At 37.2% G+C, this 19,807-nt stretch overlaps 1 protein-coding gene across 6 annotated transcripts in view; it reads right to left on the bottom strand.

Annotated features, from left to right (window-relative positions):
* Positions 1-16,663, bottom strand: part of LOC112574959 (E3 ubiquitin-protein ligase LRSAM1-like) — a 55,587-nt gene extending 38,924 nt beyond the window's left edge. The window contains exons 1-10 of one of the 6 annotated variants that reach the window (XM_025256403.1): positions 16,447-16,463; positions 13,793-13,836; positions 12,437-12,557; positions 12,006-12,059; positions 9,104-9,148; positions 7,901-7,975; positions 5,179-5,247; positions 4,840-4,924; positions 4,097-4,261; positions 3,806-3,853 (exon numbers count right to left, since the gene is read on the bottom strand). In XM_025256403.1, the coding sequence (XP_025112188.1) occupies positions 3,806-3,853; positions 4,097-4,261; positions 4,840-4,924; positions 5,179-5,247; positions 7,901-7,975; positions 9,104-9,148; positions 12,006-12,059; positions 12,437-12,499 (604 nt within the window). In that variant the 5' untranslated portion in view covers positions 12,500-12,557; positions 13,793-13,836; positions 16,447-16,463. Of the gene's footprint in view, positions 1-3,805; positions 3,854-4,096; positions 4,262-4,839; positions 4,925-5,178; positions 5,248-7,900; positions 7,976-9,103; positions 9,149-9,656; positions 10,520-12,005; positions 12,060-12,436; positions 12,558-13,792; positions 13,837-16,446 lie in introns of those variants that run through there. The other 5 variants (XM_025256406.1, XM_025256402.1, XM_025256404.1 and 2 more) reach the window with 5 other exon arrangements.
* Between the last annotated feature and the right edge of the window lie 3,144 nt (positions 16,664-19,807).

Below are 19,807 nucleotides of genomic sequence, written 5' to 3'. Positions count from 1 at the left end.
TAATGCATAAACATTCTGTCCACTTCAAATTTAATAAATTTAGCAGATTTCATGGGTTTACTTTAAGCATGTTTATTACGATATATCACTACAGTAGAACCTCAATTATTTGGTCTTCAATTAACTGTGCATTCACCTCAAAAAACAAACCCCAACCAAAAAGCTGCTAGACATAACTGGAGCGTGCGTAAGACCTTTCTGGCATTGTTAGAGGTGCACCCACATGTGATGACACACCCATCCAGCCATTCAGCGACCCTTGTAATCCTGAAGTCATCTCACTGACCCGACCAAAACAAATGTCCCTGATGTAAACTATCATATCACAATGTAGATCCATCATCTGCCAGATGGTCTCTGCTAAAAGATGTGAGACAGGCTTGTAACCCCACCCCCAAATGATAGGTCCAGTAGACACTTCAAGAAATGATCTACTACCCATTTACAAAAATAAAAAACTTAGTACACTTCTAGTGTTAGATGTGTATGGGTCACATCATCCATCAAGGCGACGCCGTGTTCCAAGTTAGTTCAGTTGGCATCCACACCTTGAGGTTAGAAAGTTGCTTCCCTTTAAGTGTGTGCCAAAATGTTGGGGTCTGGTGCAGGGATGAAAAGAAAAAGAGTTGTTCTGTCGATTGCTACAAAACTGAAAATTGTTGAACGTGCTGAAAAGGGAGAATCAATTGCTAAGCTTTCATCAGAAATTAAACAGTGGTTATATTGTTTGGAAGAAAAAAGAACTCTAAAAGTTCATAACTTTATCCTATATATTTAATGGGACGAGTGCGGGCAAGACAACAAGGTTCAAAATTTGACGATTTGGATAGAGCTGTGTTTAAATGGTTCAAGCAAAAAACACGCCAAGGGATGTCCTGTATCCAGGCCATTGATGCTTGAATTTTGTTTGTTGGTGTTTTATGCCGTGTCAGCAACTAGGGCAGCGGTTCTCAACCTTTTACATGTGGCGACCCCCCTCACGAACACAGGTACGTCCGCGACCCCCCTTAGCCGGCTAGGTCGGTGGAAGAGCGGGGGGGGAGGGGGGGGGGCAGCTTTAGCTAACCTCGAACGCCGCGTCGAGGAAATCAATGCAATTCAACAACGGAAGAGCAAAGTTCGTATCTGCAAGAAGTATAACTGTTAATGAAATTTTACTAAAGCTAATAAATATTATTTTATTGGACACTCTCTTTGATTAATGAGAAGGTTGAGCCTGCTTGCTGTTGCATAGAGAAGCGAACCTGTGTGCGATGTTCGTACCCACTGCTATTCGCAGCTCAGCCTCTGCGTCCACACGATTTCTGTATTGAGACTTCAGTGCTGCCAATGCTGAAAATCCTTGCTCACACATATACGAAGTTGAAAATGGCAGCAGAACTTTCATTGCTTTCTCAGAAAGGAGAGGATATTCACCGTTGATGCTAATCCAGAATGTTGTCACTGGTGTTGTTTGGAAGACCATTTTCAGGGATTGGTCACTCGAAAGGTCGATGAGCTGCTCTTCTTCTTCCGTGGACAACCCGCTTGTGCTAGGATCAGCCAGAAATGGATTACGAATCCAATCGTATTTAGTCACATCAATTTCAGCGAAATAATGCTGAAACCTTTCTTGCAGTCCGTTTAGATGGGCAATAATTACATTCTTCACCTGATCAAGATTCAAGTTGTCAGCCTTGCACTTACACAAGCACGGAAACATATCAAAAATATTTTCTTGGCGTATCTTTTGCGTCCACAACGAAATTTTTCGGACGAAAGCATTCATCTTGTCAGTTGTTTGTAATATGGTGGTGTAATATAGGGGAGTCAGCGATGAGAGATTGGGGGAGAAAGAGGGCAAAAGGCGAGAGGAGGGAGATTGGAGGCTTAATTGTTGAGAGGGAGATTGTGTTTTGAGTTTTGGAAGTGAGAAGTCACTGCATGCCGAGACAGTGTACTTGAATAGGAAGAAGAGATTTGGAGTTTGAGCCCCCGCACCACTCGGTTACACAATGTAAACTAATTCCACTAATACCAGTATAAGAAACTTTTTTTAAAAAATGACCACCTTCGCGACCCCCTTGTAGGCACGTCGCGACCCCCTGGGGGGTCGCGACCCACAGGTTGAAAACCGCTGAACTAGGGCTATATCACGGCAATAAAAGTAATTTTAAATTTAAAGGTTTCGGGGTAAATCTTCTCAAGTCATGTATCTTTAAAAACAAACCAACATAGTAAGTGAACAAGGTGTAAAAGAAAAAATGAAGTGTAAAAAGGGGTGGTGAAGCCCAAAAAGGCCACCAACACACCAGAAATCAAGAGAGAACTATCAGAATGTAAAAAAAAAAAAAAACTTAAATTTGATGATAGAGTCCTATCCTTTTTAAAAAGATAAAGACTGCTGCCAATGGTACGGACCTAAATAACCATTGATACTTGAAAAAGCAAAATGTTTCACTGTGAAATGTACATTCCTGAATCATTTGTTGTGTCTCAAGGATGGCTGCAATGTTTCAAATCTCGCCACAGAATTTGCTGAATATTCAAATACTTTTCTGGAATTACTATTCTTAACTCCCTGGCAATACTGTCTGTCATGCTATTATGTAATGACTCCATCTTACACTGTTAGTAGTATCTACATCCTGTCATACCTTTATCCATTGCTCTACATTCTACTCTTGTACCTCATCTTCATGTTGTTCGTCGTGCCTATACGTACTTTACTGTCCACTGGGTGTTCTTTTTCATTTATCATTAATGGTCTGCGCAGAGAGTGCGATCTATCTTGGTCGTGATGCTGCGCATTATAAGTTCACATTATTATTATTAGCAAAGCAAGTGATGGCTAGATTTTTGTTGCATATTTTCAAACGTGACATCGCTGATGCAACCTATGGACAGGACGTTTTAGAAGCATATTGCATTCTAGTGTCATTATAGGAAATCTTTATTACATTCAATCTTGGAAGAAGACGGAGATCTCTGTTAGTTTTACAAGAAATGGATAATTAAGGATGCAATTTTTCTCATGTTCTGTGAGCTGGGATGACAGGTCGAACTTAACCTTTTGAAAGTCATGGTGAAAATTGTTCCCTGATGTGATTGTGTTGAAAATGTCAATGACAGTGAAAGCCAAGAAATAACAGCGGCATCACTTTTGGAGGAAATTTAAAATATAAATGGATTTGAAGTTGACAGAGAAAACATCGAAGAATGACTACTCTCTGATAATGATCAGCCTGGATATCAAGTGAAAGAAGAAGAATCTTCCAGTGCTGCGGGAGCGAAGTGCTGGATTTTCAGAAGAAATCAATGATGATGCGGTTCAAGACAAACCTTCAGAAAAGAAAGTTTCGCTTGCAGAAGCGCTAAATTGTGCCAAAACATTGCTAGACTTTTTTGAGTAGAAAGAGGATTCAAATTTTAGTGACATCCTAACACTTTGCACACTGCAATAAAATTGAAGCACTGCAAGAACACAAAACAGCGCCTCATCTGATTTTTTAAAGAAAACTTCATAAACAACACAAGAAAGGTATGAATTTTACTGTACAGCACCTATTTTAGCATTTGTGGATTTTTAGAATTATTTTCAATTATCTGGATGATGGGCTACGTTCATTACCCTGGATAATCAAGGTTCTAATGTATTTAAAAGAGAATGATATGAAAACAGAATCTTGCTAGCTTATCAGCAATTATGGTCACCATGAACATGATGACAAATCAGATACATATCTATATCTACACTTTATAAAGTGTTACTTTCAAATGCAATGAATAAAGTCCGAAACAAACAAAACATTCCTTAAAAGCATACCTGCACAAAGGTATTTCATAATTGCTTCAGTTCCTTTACAGCACACATCTGTGGTAGATGTAATTTAATCAGTTTTATATACAGAGGAACACAGCATATTTATCACAAAAGTTTTTCCTTGTATTAAAAAAAAATGTCTTCTTACTTTAAAGAATCAATTTAAATTCCAAAGTGTTTCTCGGCTCCTTTCCAATTACTCTTAATAAAAGGAAGAAAATATAACAAACAAACATGAGTAATAAGGTTAAATAGGCTTTCAAATATCATGAACAAACTAAAAACTATAACCACCTTTGGCAGGGTACTGCATCTTGTCCTCATCTAGTAGCAGTGTCTCAAGAGTTCGAACATAAGCCAGGCGTTGATTAAGCCTTGTTATTTCATTCTTAGAGACATCCAGAAGCCTCAGTACAGGCAGATTACATATTCCACTGGGTAACTCTCTCAAGTGGTTGCCTTTAAATATTCATACATTTCATTTGTAAAAAAGTCCAAATTCCTCATAAAGGCTATAAGGTATATTATTATTGTTTGTATTTGTATTATAATGACTTTCCATTAAAAGAGCAGAACTGCCACACTTTTCCTTATAATTCATTTCATAAAGGAAACAAAACAGTATAGCCTATACCGGCCGCAGATACTTACTTGTTTTACAGGTTGCTATCTGTTGAAAACTATATTACTCCAGTCAATACAGATCTAATTGTGGGTTGCAACCATATTTTAGTTGTTAGGTAAGACAAAGATACAGCTATGCAAAACGACATTATATACATATTCAGTGCCTACAAATCCTACAGTTTATAGTCAGAGTTTTCTAATTCTGTGACTTTAAAGAGAATGTTCTGATAATAATTACAGATTTCACAAGTTCCTTGGTTAGTTGGTTTGGTGGGAAACTGCCTCCACCTACAGGTTATTTTATGCTGTGAGAGTCATTGGAAAGGAAACTAAAGTACCAAGAAAAAACGAGCAGGCAGTCCATGATAATTTTTGACTACATGCTCGTGACCAGAGATGTGCATACAAACCTTTCACATTAAGATTTTGCAGATTGGAAAGCTTCCCAATATTTTCAGGCAGTTTCTTCAGCTTGTTATTTTCCAAATTTAATATCTAAAAAAAAAATTGTTTTAAATTCAGTGTGTCCCTGTAAAATGGGTGTTAATAAAAATAAAAACCCTTTAAGTCCTTTAGTTTCTCTACTTTTTTTGTTGATTTTGATGTTTAGTTAAAAAAAATTGGATAAATCTTGTAAGAAGCATCACTTCTATGATCTAAAGATTCCTACTCACAAATCAGCCAGTTTCATAGTCAGAAATCATAGCAGTCAGTACACAAGGTCAGAGGAAAGCTAACATGCTACTTACTTGTAGTCTTTCCAGGAATCCTATATCATCAGGCAGACACTTCAGTTCATTGTTGTGAAGATCAAGCACCTATACCATAAAGTTTGTTTTTACATTGTTATTTTAAAAGAAGGAAATAAAAATTCACACCCCTGACCTTAAATAAAGTTAGTGGTCTTTATAGCAAGTGTTTCCCTGAATGTTAGTATGTGTGAATGCCAAGAAGTTTGATCTTCCACATCAACTGGTAGATTTTTTTACTTGATGCACAGAGGGTGCATGTTAATAGTAATTACTCTGATACAGTTGTTAAAAGGACTGGCTTCCTACAAGGCTGTTGTCTATCACCCCTGTTGTTTATCATGTACACTGACAGCTGCAGAAGTACGGAGGAGTATAGTTATCTCATTAAGTTCTCTAATGATACTGCATTGTTGACTCTTTTGCAGGAACATAAGATCATGGTAATGCTTTAACACATTTTGTACAGTGATGCGACAAGAACTTTCTGGAGTTAAATGTAGACAAAACAAAAGAAGCAAATATAGACTTTAGGAAAATCAAAGAGGAATTTGTTGCTCCCAGTGTGATATATAGTAAACCTATTGAAGCTGTTAACTCTTTCACGTACCTGGGAACTGTTTTTGATTGCCAGCTTAAATGGACTCTCAACACTGAACACATTGTTAAATGTGGCCAACAAAAAATGTACTTTCTGCGTAAGTTTTTCAGTTAGTCAAGGAATCTTAGGCCATTTCTACCAGTTGTTTATTGACAGTCTTTTATCTTTTTCATTTGTATACTGGTTTCACAATCTCTCTGTCCATGATAGGAATAGTCTGAACAATATTATCCACATCTGCTCTAAGATAATTGGTATCAAACAGGGATTTAGCTTCTTTCTGTGACCAACAAATAGTAAGGAAAGCTTCACATATTTTGTCAATATCTGAACATGTACTAACGAGAGAATTGTATTATTAAGCTTAGGTAAACATTATTCCATGCCTATATGTAAAAGTAATAGACACCTGAAATCATTTGTGCCATCAGCAGTCCAGCTGCTCAACCTCAGATGAAGTGTCAGTGGTGTGTGTGTGTAATGCTGAAGGTGCGCACACAATTATTCTTGATTAAGTTTGTTTGTTGGTTTTATATTATATATATATAATTGTTGCTTGCCGTCTTTTTTCATTTTAAAAATATTTTTCATGTTCAAATTGCCAAGTGGGACAAATAAAGTTGGTCACTGTCCTTGGTCATTGTCATCGCTGCTGATGCTTTATCAGCCCAGGTCTCTTAAAGTTAAGAATATGCATGTCTTATCTCCTCTCTATGAGAAATTTGACCACTGCTCATTTTTCTAAAGGGAGATATTGGAGAGGAAGATCTCAGTACCTGACAGATTAATCCAGCCAATGATACAAGCATTCAAGCTAGATTTATATAAATACAGTCGAATCCATTTAATTGGACCACTGGGTAATCAGACCAGCTGCTTATTCAGACAGAATCCTAAAGAACCCAAACAAATCCTATTGCATAAGCCTAACATTATTCATTTATTTCGACCAAAATTCCATTTAATCGGATCAAATAACATGACAGCAAATAAGAAAAAGTAGCCACATCACCCACCATAAGCATTTGGTCATGGAAATGGAAGTGGACATGCTGATTAAAAGTGAAAATGATGACAAATGTGGAACATCAACAACTCGAAAATTACAAAGAATTTGTATCCATTAACAACAAGCTTCAATGCTACAAGGAAAATGAATATTACAATGCTGCAATTGTTGCTCAAATTGCAGTGAAACACATGATAGCACAAGAAGACCAGGAAAGTGATGATGCCCCTAAACAGTTGGTGCAAGTGACACAGGATGCCAGGAAATGCACTGAAACTTTGCACCACTATTTCATGTAGAAAGGGAAATGAAGGCATTGCTGCATTAGATGTTAGTGGCAATTTTGTTCAAGTGCAGTCAGAATGCATCAAATCACACTGGATAAGTTCTTCAAATGTAGACTGGAATTTGGTAAGAAGTTTTTTTTAAAACTGTACTTTGCATGCTGAGTATTGTGTAAATCATTTCAAAGAATTTGTAAATTTATTTTTCAATGAACAAAGTTCATAAGCAACAGTAGTTCTTTTTTGTATGTTCGCCATGTGTGTGTGCTGCACAATAAAGGTAATAATGACATTTTAATGTTACATATAGCATGTCCCATCTTGTAACATAGGGAATGTTCATGTAATCAGACCAGCTGGTTATTAGGTTATTAGGACCAAAACGATTGTGTCCTGATGTGGTCTGAATTGACTGTACATTTTATAACAGGCAGACTATTCCACCCACTCCCTTTTTCTCCTGCACACCTTTTAACTGCATTCATAATCACACAAATATTTGCAGATAAAATACACCAACAGGCCCTCCTCAGTCCCAACAAATCATGCTGCAAACTGTCCTTCATTTATTCATTTTTGAATTGCTACTTCTATTCTATCTTGTTTTGTTTCACTGTTTATCCTTGAAACTTTCACTGTGAGGGACAGGCATGTCATAACAAATCTGTTACTATTAACTGATGATCAGTTACAAATTTCTAAGCAGATGTTCTCTTAAACTCATTTATTATTGGTTATCCATGCAACTGAGCTACAGCCATGAAGATGTTCGTATTCTCAGGTGTGAACTGCACTGGAAGAGCTAATAAGTATCATTCAATGTCTCACCCTTAACAAGAAGAGGTCTGAAAGAATTCCACCTCCATTTAGTGAGCTGAGCCAGTTGCAGTGTAGAAAAAGAGCCTTTGAAAACAAACACACATAACTTTTCAATAATACCATGACATTACTTGTTTTCACACATATATTTGAGAATCTAGTTTACTAGATTTGACTACAACACATATATGCACAGAAATATCCTACATTATAAACTGTTTTATCTTTTAATAGATATACAGGGTGGGCATGCAGTAGATATACAGTAAGATGAAATATAGTCTGATCTACACTTTATACCTACTTTTGGCCCATCCTGTATATGAAAGTCCATGCATCTACTAGCAAATATACCCATACCAAACAAAATAAACTGTGCATGCCATCATTAATAATATATGGACTAATGTCGAAGAATCTCTTATAATGTACAGCACAACTGATGGTATTTTGTAAAGACAGGCAATAACCCTGACAGATAATGTGACTTTGTCAGGGACAAGTGCACATGGAAATTTTTCTGAGCACAAGTGAGAAGTGAGGAGGGTGTGCGGGCACGCGCATGCATGCATGTATGCATCTAAGCGTCAAATTGATGACAGAATCTAAAACCCCAAAACTGTACAGGAACCTTAAAGACAGTGGCAAACCATCCAAATGTTAGATTTAGAAAAACAAAAACAATGTTAATGGGGGGGAAAAACCTATAACAATCTATAGGTCTAGTTAAGTAATGAAAAGTACCAATATAGTACCAAAAACTAAACAGAAGTCTAGAATATAGGAACTGAGCAACATAAGGAAGCTGGCAACCAGTTGGGAAATGTTGATGCTCAAGAGATGTCACTAGGTCTACCACTATTGGTCTCCTTTATGTACAACAGCATTCTCTTGTATTAAGTCGGTTGGCAGGAAGAAGAATGTCTTTCATCATGCCAACAACAGAGACTATGGAATTATTCAATGGCATGTAGTTTTTTATGACAAGGTAGTTAGAAACTTAGATGATAGTTCAAGGTGAATAACAGTATGAGCTTTTAGAAATGTTTGTAGCGAAACTAGGAACAAGGGCAGTAATCATTTTTTGTGAAAGATTTTTATGTGGAAAGGCTGCTTTTATCTTTTGTGGATAAGAAATGACCAAACATGTTCACATCAGGAAGAGAGCTATAGACCTAAAAATGATGTAAATCCCTGTAAAAATAGTCTTACCTCTTTTTGGAGCACCTTGCAGATTGCATAAACGCCAGAAGGAACCTGATAAAATACAAATTTTCTCTCATGCTATTTTCTCTCTGAAATGTGGTCCAGATACTAGGAAACGGGTCAAAGTGAATCATAAAGCACATCTAATAAAACATAATTGATAATTACTAAAAGCCCCCTACCATTAAAAGCATGAAGCTCAACTGGAAAATGGCATGATAATCTTAGATGTCATTTCTTGAGAATTGGCCTTTTTGGTCAACTGTAGAAAATGTAAGTTTCTCCTACAATGTAAAATGTATGAATAGCCTGGTCCTATGCTGTGATTTTGTGCTATATAAGCCCTCCATTATCATTATAAGAAAGATAACTTCAGAATACCTAAGGTTATATTAGACCAACCTTTTCTTGAATGCTTCAATCAATCTAAGCAGCACAAAATTGATAATTCTCAATGCATAAAAATGTGAAGTAGCTTTAGTTTTAATGTTACTTTTCATAAGCTTTGCTTTCACACTATGGCATTGCATTGCACAAAAGAAGGAAATAAGACACAGACCCAGTTTTCCTTCACCAAGGCAAAGAGTTTTTAGGCTGCAAAATAGTATTTGTGACAAACTAAAAAGTATAACACCACCACAACAGCAAAGATTATTCTCAGATTCCAATAACAGGGACCCACAGGTCTCCTCAATAGAAGAAAAGTCTCCTTCACAATAAAACAGGCGCCCATTGAAATAAAAGCATTTTGTCAATTTTACTCCTCTTCCTCTAAATTTTATGCATAACAAACTAAGGTGCAAAATAACTATATCCAAGAAACTGGAAACGTCAAAGAAATTAATCAGATACCCTTTTTGAAATCTGAAGTGCATAAAGTCAGTTACGAATACCCAGACAACAGAGTTTGTCAATTATCTGATGAATGAGAGAGAATAATATGTGACTATCATGAGACTGAGAACAGGTCACTCCAGACTCAGACATCACATGTTTACCAAGTTCCGCACTGACATGTTCCTAGAGTGCCCCACTTCCCGCACAATAGTCCAACCCCCCAGAACCTAAGAGCAGAGAGATATAGCCTGCTGACACAACAATGAAGAAAAATTTCTTTGGATCCATGCAGTGTCTATAGCACACAGCAGAGTTTATTAGGCTTTCTTCAGTTGATGTCTGTGCATTCAAAGAGCAACACACTACCTGCTTTGTTATCAGGCTGGTTTCAGCTCTATTTGGCATACCCTGTATGAGAGAACAATTACTGCTATGTTTGCCTTAATGAATTTCTGTTTAAACTAAAACCACTTTCTGCCCCAAACTCCCTCGGTCTTCAGTTCTTCAGCTCAAGCTTTTGAGTTTGATCTGCATGTTTGTTCTATTAAGGTTAGATTACTGTAATCCCTTGCTTTCAGATGGCCTGCATAGTTCATTTACAAACTTCAGAAAAAAAACAGAACTCTACTGCAGATCTGGTGTTCAAAGCAATGGGACAATGTCATTCATCACCTTTTTGCATTGGCTGCCATTTGCACTTGCATTCAGTGCAATCTATTCACTCCTGTCATTGGCTTTTTAGCTATGGTGCAGCAAAGGAGTGAAACTCCCTTACTTTTTTGTATCTGCCAGTAATCTACCTTTGTGTCTTTTAAATATGCATTAAAAACACATTTCTTTTATGAGAACTACTCCTAAACACAATCCACTTACTGCTATTAACTATCTCTTGATTAGTCTGTCTTGCTGCTATCCTTTTATTGGTGATGTTTTAGCTAACACTTCCTTCTCCTTTCTCTCAAACCTGTGTCTTCACTGCCTTTGTACTTCATCCTTGTCATTGCCCATTCCATCCTGTACTACATAGTGACAAATACACATTGACCTAAATTTTGTGTCAAGGACTGAAAGCACACTCCTGTATAAATGTGATTCTGCCCTACATGATTGCACATTATAATCATAATTAGTTCATGAGAATTTGAAGCTGGTTTGTAGACAACAGTTGTTACTATCAACTCTAGAAGTCAAATGCAGAGAATGCCAACAATTATTTTTGAAATACCACACCATGAATCCAAAAGCACATCAGCTATGGTATGTTAACACTGGGCAATGATGGCTTTCAAATTAAGCATCTTTTAGTAAAATTTCCTCGGAATCCAGCAAGGCTGTATTTTACAATAAAAATACAAACACAAAATATCTTTTCTAATCATTTTCAGTAAATTATTTTTCTGCCATGTTACTATTACACCAGACATTACATGATACAACAAGTATGACATTAAATATAAACATATATTTAAATAAAAAAAGACTGGGCACTCAGGTAATGGGTGCCAGCTGCACAAGAAACTTCACTCAAAGACACGTCCTAGCTAAATGGAGACTGCCACCAGAATAAAATGGTGCAGATATTGTGTGGTTCTGGCTTGGGGAACTTGAGTAATCAAATAATATAGAACAACCTTTAAAAATTTTCTTGTATTCCCATTATTAAATGAAGAATCCAAATCAGGGGAAAAAACCCACTAAAAGTCAAAAACTGTGTTTTTATTTTCAGTCAAATCATACTTTCAATTATTAGCATATTAGTGACAAATCATATAAAATATGCTGAAATTGTATGGTAACCAGGCTGAGAACATGACAAAATATGATGAAGGCTTTTTCAAGACTAAGTCAGTCATCAGGAAAAGTCATGAAAGACATTGGCTGAAATGGCTAAATTTGAAATCTATCACTGTATTATGAAACTAACACATAGCTATAATGATTAGGAGGCAAAAAAGTGCAATAAGTTTAGTTTTGTATAAATGCAGTTTTAAAGTATTGAAGCACAACTGTCAATAGCAGAAAAGCAGATTAAAAAGCTGCTTTGGTATGTCAAAGATGAAACATGCCTCACCTCCTGTAATTCACATTCTGACAGATCAAAGTTTGGTTCTGGGTCTTGTTGTGCCTGCATAATGATTATGGGCAGAATAAGCAGCATATAAATAGCTGAAAAATATTTACATTACCACAATGAAGCGCTAAAAAGCAAACTCTTATCTTTTTCTTTGATGAAATTACTGAACAATATTTTGGAAGGAACTTATATTCTAAGATTATTTCATTTTACATTTGTTTCATAAGTTCTACATATTTTATAAAAGAGCTTATGCCTTAAATATTTGCATACAATAGTACATACCATTCAATATTTAAATTAGATTATCACAAGATGGATTGTAGAAATAAACAAATGATGAAACGGTACGCTACTGACTGATTTAAAAAAAAAAAAAAGGAATATTTTACCCCCAGTTAAAGCTTAAAAGTTGAATCTTCACATACCAGCACTTCCTGTCGTTGCTGCCGTTTACGACATTTTTCACTCTGACGTCGAAAAAGTGGCATGATCAGGCTTTTGCTTTTACATGCCAAAAGCAGCCTGTTAAATTCAATGTGCAGTTTACTGAAAACAACAAAATAATAAAGCAATGGCCTTTCAGTAGCACGACTTGTTTTCTACCTAACTGTTTTTACCCTACTAGCTGCCAATATTACACTTACATCTATACACATATGCATGCACACACCCTCTCACATTTATTTCTTAAAGAAAGCTAGGTAAAAATGGATTACTTGTGTGAAATGCATGATTAAAGTGCTTTTAACAGAGGTACAATACCATCAAAGGAGTGGAGCTGAGCAAATTTTAAAAAGTCGATTTTGGTAAGGAGTAGTGAGCTGACAATAAAATAAAGCTAACTCCAGTGCAATTTTTTTCGTTATGATAAGGTTTAGTTCAATTTAAAATAATAATCTTCAAAAAATGTGTACATTTATATCAGTAGTTCTTAACCTTTTTTGAGGTACCAAACCCACAAGTTTCATATGCACATTCACCGAACCTTCTTTAGTTTCATATGCACAATCATCGAACCCTTCTTTAGTGTCATCACGAATTGCGGGTGTGTCTTGAACTCGGTGGTGGAGGCTCCGCTGAACCCTGAGACCGACTCACCGAACCCCTAGGGTTCGATCGAACACCGGTTAAGAACCACTGATTTATATACACAAATATAGACAAAAATGTATATAGCATTTAATCAGACACACCAAAACTTGAAGACAGATATTCAGAGACCCATATTGCATCTCACATTATTCGACCTTGTTTTCTTATGATTATAATTTGTTTGTTGTACAACTGTCTTGTCGGCTGTGTTTGCACATGCGGGTGAAAGTGTTTACCAGTGTGTACGCATATGGATGTGTGAATAAGCGGGTGAGTGAGTGTGAGGGCTTAAGTTGGTGGGGCGGGCCAGTTGAAGTGTCCCTTTCCCCTCGGGCGAGTTAGGCCATCCTTCTCCATCTTATTCAAAGGCAGTAGTAGCTCATAGTCAGAGTTAAGCTGAGTTAATTGAAAATGACAGGGCTTCGGCTTATGCAAAAATTGCATACAGTATGCATTAAAAGTTCGGAGGACCCCTTCAGTTTTCGTCAATGGGTCCCCTTCAATTTGGGCGAAGAACAGGGACCCTTAAAAATCTGAAGAAGGGGTCCCTGGACCCAAAGAATTTAGCCTTAGCAGAAGCCCTGATGACATCACCAGGAGAATGATGTAAGCAGGTATGATGTATGTGAAATGGATGTTAAAAGAACAGAGTTAAAAGATGGAAGCTAGATCAGAATAAAGAGGCTTACTCATACAATATCTGTCAAGACATTTGTGTTCTGCAAACTGCTTACTAACAACATGAAACAGAAAAATGAATATCAGTTAAATTACCAGCGCAGATGAGTGTCAAAATCATGTAATGAAAAGCACGTAGCTTAAATGTGAACTGACAACAGCATTGGAAATGTTCTAAAACAAATATTCCTTCAAGAAGAGAAACTGAGTTGCAGGTATGTTGCAACAGCAACAACACATGCATGTATACATAAAATTTAAATCCTAGAAACTGATGTTTACTTGTAATGATAATGATACGAAGGTTGTTCAAAAAGTTCTAAGCCTCACTCAGAAGGAGCTGTAGAAATAAGACAGTTTTTCACAATTTTTCTACACAATCCTCCTTGACATCAATATACTTGGTTCAACCATGCTCTGAATTGCAATCCCACCATGGAAGAAGGTGGCATTCTGGTCCTCCACAGCACATATGACCTCATCACTGTTCCAAAATGGCGACCATGTAGGTGGGATTTGATGAAACAGGCAGACATCGGATGGAGCTATGCCTGATCAGGTAAGGAATGGGTAGCAATTCAAAGACACAGTTGGCTTCTTCAGCTATTGCAACCTGAGCAGAGTGAATGGGCATGTTATGCGGGAGGAACAGCATACCTGTCCTCAGATTCCCTCTGCGTTTCGACTTGCTTCCTTCAGTTGCGTTAGTTCTGATGCATAGTACTGTTCATTAATAGTTTTTCCCTCTTTACACATTCAGAATACCCAAAACAAAGCCATCACTTTGCTAACAGACGCTGCCTGCTTGAGCTTCTTCAGGGGTGAAAAACCACAGTGTGTCCACTGCTTTGAATCATTAATTCAGGTCTGAAGTGATGAACCCAGGTTTTATCTTGAGTTACTAATGTGCAGTGTCATTCTCGGGTCAGCCTGAAAGCAAGTCAGAAGTGTCCTGGAAATGTCAACCTTTCGCACTTTCTCCTCTGGCGGCAGCTGGGACCCATCTTGTAGATTGCTTGCTCATTCACAAGATCTCAGTAAAAACAGTGTGGACAGAACCAGAACTGATGCCTATGGACTTAGTTATCTGCTGGACAATAAGACATCCATCATCCAAATCCATTGGGTGAATGGTATCAACTTGATCAGCAGTGGTTGAGGTTTTTGGACAACCTAACTGAAGGTCATTTTCTGTGCTGACCCTGCCTTGCTTGAAATCAGCAGCCCACTTCTTCACAGTTGCTTAGGAAGGGGAGTCCTCAGCAAGTGTCTGTACCACGTCCTCATGGATTTCCTTGGGTGTTTCTTCTCCAAATACTTTATGTCTGCTTGGGGCTCTGTTTTGTTCATTTAGATTTGTCACACTACTCTTCACCCTTACATGGGTCTCACATGCACACAAATTAAAACAGAAATCTGCATCAGTGTTTCTAGTTTCATAAGAAGTGGTAGTGTATTACCCCAACAAAAAAAGTTCAGCTATGGCTCTTCTTTCTGGGTGAGGCTTAGAACTGTTTGAACAACTCTCGTAAATATTACAAATGCAACACTTTATATGCTAAAAATTGCTACATTACAGGATTTCATATACAAGTAATCTGTTATAATTTGATGCCTGCAGATTCTAGATTAGCCTTTTCTATTAATGACATAATAATGGTGTTGTACTTAAAGAGCAATGTGACAGTAAAATGCGCAAGCATTGTTGTAGAGTTAACATTTCATACTAACAGCTAGCTACACCCAACCCCACTATAGACAAATTTTCCTTAATCAATCGATCAATCATAATTTCCAAAGCTATTATGTATTGTTTTGTATTGAAGCTATTACAATATGCAAAAGCTAGTTAGCTTTGTCTATAAAATTGTTGGTTTGCATATCTCCATAATTCTTTTCGAGGAATGTCCAGAATCGGTGCTAGGTTATGGTGTTACATTGTCTATCTGAAATGTTAGATTCATCATTACTGCAGACATGACCATTGACAGACAAGTTACAGCTGTATGTCAATCTGTATATTATGAGCTCTGTAAGGTCATCGCCATCCATTACATTCTCTTCAACTCTTATCTGTGCATATGTTCTATCTAGGCATGTCTGCAGCAAGCTCCTGCCATGACTATTTTCTCCGAACTTCTCTTCATCCTACATCCCAGCTAGACACTCTGCTCTTAGTCTGATAACCATACACTCACTATCCCTGTCACAGGAACAGCAATGTATGGTCAATGGATTCTAGTTACTGTGCCGCGAAACAGCGGAAATCACTTCCCATCCATATTCGCCATCTACCCAACGTCCAATCCTTTAAACGTTCACTAAAAACATATTTGTTCCACAAATATCACTGCTTACACCAATGATTTTATTTTCTACACATTGCTATAACCTTTTTGCTCTATTGATTAGTTGTCAATAGTTGTGATTATAGCTTATTGATTAGTGTGCTTGTCTTTCTCTGTGACACTCTCCCCTTTTAGCATGTATATAACAGTAATGCTATGTTAAATTACTACTTAATCACGCCATTGTTCCATCAATAACCTGGCCTTATAAGTGTAAAAACTTGCAGAGGAACGAAAGAAAGAAAAAGAAAAAGACAATTGAAATGAAATGCTAGAGGTAAGGAGGCACTTGGAAAAAAGAAAAAAGTGATTAATACCTCCCTGGAAGCTAAGCATCTTCGAGGGGACGCCACTCCAAAGGCTGTCATTTATTTATCCCTTTGCTAATTTCGGCAATTTTAGTTTCACATCAATTGAGCTGGATTTCTCCTCGATAAAAATCGAATGAAACTTCACAAATATTCAAAATATAAGAAAGATTTATTAAATGAAGAGTTTAACTAGTCGCAAGGCATTTTGTGAACTTTAATACGTTTTGAGCAGTACGTACAACATTTTTATTGAACTGTTTCCCTCTACGTAACCATTTAAGTGATAATGAAAAGTGAACTCTTTGGGGACCAGTTGCACAGACTAAAAGCGTTCTAAAGAAACGAATTTAGAAACATTTATTTTTTTCGAAAATTGTTCTTATGCCGTTGAGATGCATATTGTGTACGAAACTGGCATTCGTTTTATGTAAAACTATAAGGCCTTAACATAAGAAATGTATCACTGGTCCCCAAACCGCCGATCGAAAGAACTCATATAAGTTGTTTTATTATAGAGTTTTTTTGTTAGCTTGTACAAAAATTCTTTCTCGGAGCCAATTAATTGTGATGACCAAGGTCGTCGATCGGTGTTTAGTACCCGGCTTAGAACAGCTTAGACGTGTAGAGAATATATATGTTCCTTCACCTATAGCTGGCTCGAAGGACGTTACTCGATCCTCGATCTCTCTCTTTTCTTATTTGTTCGTTGATCTGCTTGAAGTTTTGTGTCTAATGTTCATCAGTACATATGTTATATGATATTTGCTACGTTCCTGGATAGTTTTTGTCTTAGAAAAAATGACTATATTAATATGTAGCAGTACTATAGTAGTGTGCTAATATAATTAAGTTATGTCTTTGTTGTACAGGGTAAGAGTGGACAGTTCCCAGGGCCGTTCCTTTCTCACGCCAGCTGCGTACGTAATAGCCTTGCAGCATTGAACTGCTCACCCCGCGGCCATTGCATGGCTGATTTTCAATGGCACTGGACCTTAGCGGACTAAAACCCGTATGGTCGTTGTACGATTCCGTGTGTGGCTCGTTATTCATGGCATTTCTGGCTACTCAAAATGTTCTCTAACTCTGGCTCTAATTCTTCTTTTGTTGAGTACGAATAGTACATGCTATGTAAATTATATTTAACATATTAAAAAAAAATGCAGATGAGATATAAAGATTATACAACTCTGATTAAAAATGCAAAACTTAACATACGAATCCTTCATCTATCCTGATATTTTGTATGTGTCTATTCCCGTGAAATAAATATGCACCAAGGCGGCAAATCGTTTAGTGACCTTCATACCTGGATAAAAATATAGAGCTTAGAGTTAGAAAATTAGCTATTTTCCCATATTTGTTTTGCTTTTTTTACTTAACTTTTAAAATTAATAAAGTTTGTTTAATCACTTATCTTTAAACGCCTGCACCCAGCTGTCTAGAATTATTGTAAATAAATTATTAACCATCATACAATTATTACCAGTTGTTGTCGAAAAAGAGACTATTAAGTTAATTTGTCTGAATTGATGCATCCATGCAACCAATCATGTAAATGGGCTATCTATATGAGGTTCCTTTCTTCACCATTGGGAAAGAATCCTTATGCTGCACTTTCTCAGATATTCTTTGATTACCTGTGGAAAGTTTGGACAAGTCGTTTAAGCTGGCGTAAAAGTTCTCAATGGAGATCGAGTGTCATGGATCAGTCGTGCTCCAGTGTTTTTCAGACTTTTAACCCTTTTGTGACTCACGGACTAACAGTGGTATGTTGAATGTATATGGTTGAATGGATAAAAACATAGGAAGGGTTAACTGTGTTAAGTGCGGTACTGACCCGTTTTGGGATTACCTCGCCTAGACGAGGTTTTATCGTATGGGCGGATTTAACTGGAGCTATTCTGGGTAAAGAAAGAATCGCCTGCCAGGACCATTCCGTGATCGACGTGATTTTTGGTTCAGCACCCAGCACGTGCGTTTAGGAGTCCGGCCGTGACGTCTTACCAACCAAGGGCATAACCCCTAATAATGGCACGTGACTTTTAGCCAATGGTGTACGTGATCGGAACTGCGCGCCATTTGCCAAAGTTATGTTTCTACACTTTTCGCAACAGGAATTATAATTAAGCGTCTTCAGCCGTCAATTCCAATACTGATACATGTGTTGGACTCTTCAATACAGTATGTAAGATTTATATGCTCTAAATTAGCATAGTTATTGAAGATTTAATTCCAGAAATGGTCCAAGTTCAGTGCAGAATATTATGCTAAGAGAAGAAAGATTAGAGTACACATTAACGCAATAAATGCAAAAGTTTTCCAGAGAGAAGTAGAAATCGGGCCCAGCAGTTCTAAACGCTTGCAATTTGATAATTCTTTAGCCGTTAGCGAGACAGAGAATTCGGACCTGTCAGAATTTTCCTCAAATAAATTGTGAAAGTGTAGGTCATGAACTTACCCATTCGAAAGCAACATAATTTCGACAGTTCCTTCTGTTTCTGATATAGAGCGTTAAAAGGCCATGTTTCTTATAGGCAGTATCATAATATTTCTCTTATTTATTTATTTTTTTTGTCTTGCAAGTCCTGGGCTGTGTGTGAGCTATGCTGATAGTAAGGTGACCAGACGTTTCCGGGGCGAAAGCGGGACACGTGCCGATGATGGTGTCGTCACCGTCAAAGAACGCCGAAAAAAGTGATTTTTAAAGACAACCGGGACATTTGATGGACTTGCCAGAAAGCGGGAGCATTGGGCGTCCCGCCGATGAGCAGGCGGGACACGAGGTCAAAGCGGGACTGTCGCCTAAAAAAGCGGGACGTCTGGTCACCTTACTGATAGCTCATAAACCTTTCATGTTTTATGTGTTCCAAAGAAGACGAGCGTTTGTATGGTTAAGGGATTTTTGTGTATAATGTGAATTTTATATCTTTTTGGCAGCTTAAACGTGTTCAAACCCAAACTTTCCACTGCAGCAGGTAATTAAGAATATTTGACACAGTGCAGCAGAGGATTGTGTTCGCAGTGGTGAACCGCAAAACCTCATATAGCCGTCATTGACAACTGATTGTGACTGGAAGTATCAATTCAGACAAATTAACTTTAATGGTATTTTCTCTACAACAAATGGTAATGACTGTATATAATGGTCAATAATTTATTTTACTGTTATTCTAGATAGCTGGCTGATGCATTTAAAGATGAAAGTGGTCACAGGATGTGCAACTGGCCCACAAAATGTTGAACCAGATGCAAGCTTCATTAATTAGAGCTATAAAGCCAGATTCCTCATGTTTCTATGCTTCAGTTCTCCTGCACGTCATTAAGTAAGTGCAATTTATTTTGATTCATAATATTCATAATTAATTCT

The sequence above is a fragment of the Pomacea canaliculata genome, linkage group LG11 (assembly GCF_003073045.1).
Source record: "Pomacea canaliculata isolate SZHN2017 linkage group LG11, ASM307304v1, whole genome shotgun sequence".
Lineage (NCBI taxonomy): Eukaryota > Metazoa > Mollusca > Gastropoda > Architaenioglossa > Ampullariidae > Pomacea > Pomacea canaliculata.
Note: the sequence above shows the minus strand (reverse complement) of the source record. Positions and strands in the feature narration are given on the sequence as shown.